Source organism: Trachurus trachurus (assembly GCF_905171665.1).
Source record: "Trachurus trachurus genome assembly, chromosome: 8".
Taxonomy (NCBI): Eukaryota; Metazoa; Chordata; class Actinopteri; order Carangiformes; family Carangidae; genus Trachurus; species Trachurus trachurus.
Window position 1 is genome coordinate 2637878 of NC_139905.1, and position 4262 is coordinate 2642139.

General features: G+C 39.7%; 1 protein-coding gene across 1 annotated transcript; it reads left to right on the forward strand.

Moving 5' to 3' along the window:
• The first annotated feature begins 1526 nt into the window (after positions 1-1526).
• nupr1b (nuclear protein 1b) lies at positions 1527-4022 on the forward strand. The gene is made up of 3 exons (XM_083976549.1): positions 1527-1745; positions 2116-2251; positions 3592-4022. The coding sequence occupies exons 1-2, from the start codon at positions 1649-1651 to the stop codon at positions 2241-2243; spliced, it is 225 nt and encodes a 74-aa protein (XP_083832675.1). The 5' UTR covers positions 1527-1648; the 3' UTR covers positions 2244-2251; positions 3592-4022.
• The last annotated feature ends 240 nt before the right edge of the window (positions 4023-4262 follow it).

Genomic DNA, 4262 nt, shown 5'->3' on the forward strand with positions numbered 1-4262 from the left:
AGATGAATCAGAATAATGACTGTAATAAAACACTAAAGAAATAAAGCTGCCTCTGGCGACCTTCAGTCTGATCCTGTTTGAGTTTCAACAGTCGTGACCTCGGCTCACACACTCAACAATAAGGTCAGAGACTCATGAGGAGGTTTTTGATTAAACCACATTAACCTGGACCAGGACCAGGACCAGGACTGTGTAACAACCAATCAGCTGCCAGCTAACGAGGACAGGTCACACACCCCAGAGACTCCACGGGTCTAGAAACATGAGTGTGTGTGTGTGTGTGTGTGTGTGTGTGTGTGTGTGTGTGTGTGCATGGAGGTGAACAGCTGGTTATTATGGTGAACAGTTTTTATTTTTGTGCCATAGCAGCCTAAAGAACAGATAGGCAACAATGGGTTGTGCAATCCCCAGCGGGCAATATGCAATATCTTTTTTTTTTGTGGACTAATGTTCCCATATGCTTTTATATTGATATTTCATGATGTTTTTATATGTGTTATGTTTTGTATTTATTCTGTCTTGTGTGTGTTGTGTGGTACCACAGCGGAGAAGCAACGTGAATTTCGTTGAATTCTTTTTTCAATGACAATAAAGGCAATCTAATCTAATCTAATCTAGTTTATTTAGTCGATGTGTCTGTGGAATTAAACTGTGCAACAGTTTGAATGTGGGCTTAAAAGAAAGTCCAAACATAATCCAGTTAAAAAAGAAGTACAAATAAATGATTTTCAATATGAACAGGAATGAGGTGCTTATTATTATTTATTTGGGTATTTACCCACTTTGTTTATTTGTTGCTCTGTTGGTGTTACCTTCAGTTTGTCTTTGTATATGTCTTTATATGTATATGCTTATATATTAGAGAGATAAAGATTAGTGATAATATGTTATATCCAGCTAGATAAACGCATAAATTAACTTATTGTATAGATTATAATGACAAAGAAGCTTGATAGCTAATTTATGAATAAGTTTTACCTCTTCCCACTACTTTTCGGATATGAAAAAAAAAAATCTTTATTTTCAATTATTTAATTTTTGTTCATGTGTTGTCTTTGCAAAGTTTGTGATGTCTGTCCATTACTGTGTTATGTTTTATTTCTTTTACCATGTCTGAAATAAACTAAAACCAAACTAAACTACTGTGTTTACGTTTGTTAAAACTGCTTTCAGACTTCTGAACCCACAGTTCATAACAACATCAACATAAACTGACAGGATGTTAATGTAACATATGTGATAATATTATAAACTTTATATATAGCCTAGTAGCCTATGAGCTTTTATTTTCAATATAAACACATTCTGTTACAGTCCTGTGTGTGTTTGAGTCACAGTAGGAACTAGGAACACACTGACCGCAGCTTTTTCTGGTTTTTTATGGAGCTGATGCAACATCTGTGCAGCAGCAGAAAGGGGGCGTGTCTCTGCTGTGTGAGGGGGCGTGGCCACGTGGTGGGGGCGTGGCCACGTGGTGGGGGGAAGGGGGCGGGGCCTGATGCTCCTGCTATAAGAGCTCAGAGAGCGGAGAGGAGAGACAGAGGCAGACTGTTGTTGTTCTGATCTGACTGAGAAGAAGAAACTCTCTTTGTTTTTTGGACTTTTTTTTCTCTTGTTGCTGAAGAAGTTCCTTCATCCTTCAGCCATCATGAGTCACGTGGACGTGAAGAACTTGAAGCCCACGAGCTTTGAAGACCAGTACTACGACGAGTACGAGTACTACAACTTAACCGACAAGTACGCAGGTGAGATACACAAAGCCCCGCGCGCTCAGTGTGTTGTTGTTGTTGTTGTTGTGTGCACGTGTGTTAACAGCTGTGTGTGTGTGTGTGTCTCTCTCTCTCTCTCTCTCTCTGTGTGTGTCTCTGTGTGTGTGTGTGTCTCTCTGTGTGTGTCTCTGTGTGTCTCTCTGTGTGTGTCTCTGTGTGTGTGTGTGTGTGTGTGTGTGTGTGTGTGTGTGTGTGTGTGTGTGTGTGTGTGTGTGTGTGTGTCTGTGTGTCTCTGTGTGTGTGTGTGTGTGTGTGTGTCTCTGTGTGTGTGTGTGTCTGTGTGTCTCTGTGTGTGTGTGTGTGTGTGTCTGTGTGTGTGTGTGTGTCTCTCTCTGTGTGTGTGTAGAGGGCTCTGCTCGTAAAGGCCGGACTAAGAAGGAGGCCAGTGACAACACCAACAGACCGAACCCTGGAGGACACGAGCGCAAGATCGTAGAGAAGCTGCAGAACAGCGAGAAGAAGGAGAAGGAGTGAAGACTGAGGTCAGGATTGGTTTTATTTCAACTTTATTTAAAGTTGTAGCAACAACAACAACATTATTTCAGTCTTTCCAGCTCACATTCGTTACAACAGTAAAGTTACAATTATATGACAAAAACAATCAAGTTAACACTAAAGGTAAATACATTTGGTGACAGACCTCCTATGAAAACCATGAAAATTATAGTTATAGTTATTGTGACAGATTATTCGTTAAACATTTCTGAATGTAAGTTCATTACTTGTTTGTAATTAAATTAAGAGACTTAAAATAATAATCAACTTCAATCAAAAACAACTTAAACGATGGTGAAGAATTCTGAAATTTGCATTTATGGATATGAAACTTCCCCAATAAAATATAAAGGTTTACTATAGTACATAGTGATAGGCTAATGTTCCCCTCAATGTTGATTTTGTGTTTTGTTTTACATAATATATAGTTCTCAAGTTCTTTCCAAAATGTGAAGACTGAGGTGATGGTGATGATGATGATGATGATGATGATGATGATGACACACACGTGACGTCATGTTGTTGTTTGACCCTGGTTGTTGTTGAATCGTCTCAAACTCTGGACCTTGGTTCATATTTCCTGTAGTTTCCGTTGGGTGCAGCAGGAGGCGCTGTCTGCACACGATGAACTGATCAATCTGTGTTTTTTGGGGGTTTATTAACCTGCAGCAACATGAACAGAGACATTTATGTTCAAACTTCACCCTGTAAATGTGTAAAACAACAGATTTCTGAATGAGATTTGTAGACACAGACAGTTATAACACTGGTAAAGTTATTGGAGCATTTGATCCACACACTTTTAATCAGTAAGAGAAGAGAAGATGATCCAGCACTGCACAAATAATAAATACAGAACAACAACAACAACAACAATAACAATAATAATAATAATAATAATAATAATAATAATAATAATAATAATAATAATAATAATAAAGCAATATTTGTTAAAGTTAAAATATAATAAAAGTATAGATCTGTACACCTGCTGCTACAGGAAACCTTCAGGTTTATTTGCACAAAATTTTCAAAGCTGTTAAAGCTTGTTTAGTCCTTTTTGTTTTGTGTTTGTTTCTGTTTTCTGTTCTCCCATATGTTTGTGATGTTGATGGGTCGTATGTTACTGCCATCGGATTATTTGTGTCATTTTTTTCTTAAAATGAAAAAAGGAATGAAAAGGAAAAAAAAATGAATGAGAAAGGGGGAAAAAAATAAAGTTTTCCGACTGTTCCAGATCAGAGTTGAAGCCATTATTTGTGACCTCAGAGTCGTGCGTGTACGGTCGTCATGGTTTCTAACCGCGGTGTGATGTCATCCTGACCAGGACACCTCGGACGGCTCATCCCGGACACCGACCACGGCCTCTTGGCGACGGACAGAACGAGACGGAGACGGAGACGGAGCGTCTTCAGGCTCCGGCGGGCGAGGTTCCACCTGGGCGAGAGAGGAGAGGAGCTGCACATCCAGATGTTCCAGCTGCTCCAGATGTTACTGCTCCTCCTTCAGCGAGGGGGGGGGAGGGGTCTTCATCCTCCTCCTCCCCAGCAGCAGCAGCAGACTGCAGCTCCTCGGCTCAGCCTGTAGGTGTTGTAATGTAAAGCACTCACCGGTGGTGGGATGCACCGGCCTGGACCCTGAGGTGCATCATGGGTAACAGGAGGTGGAGGGCGGGTGGCTTCTGTCTCTCAACTAGTTTGAATGGATTTTTAAAGATAATTGTTTTGTTTTTTTTTACAAATAAATCTTTTTAAGTGACTTGACTGTGTCTGTGTGTTGATGTTGAACTTACTGAAGGTTTCTGATCAGACGCTATAAAACCATCACCTGACTGTTCATCTGAAACATAACGCTTTAAAAACATTGTGTTACAACAGTTAAATCACAACAAGCTTGAATGGGTTAAACTGAACTGTAAACTAGAGCTGCAACAAGTAATTGCACAATAATTGATTATTAAATTAATTGTCAACTATTTGGATAACCCAATAATCTGTG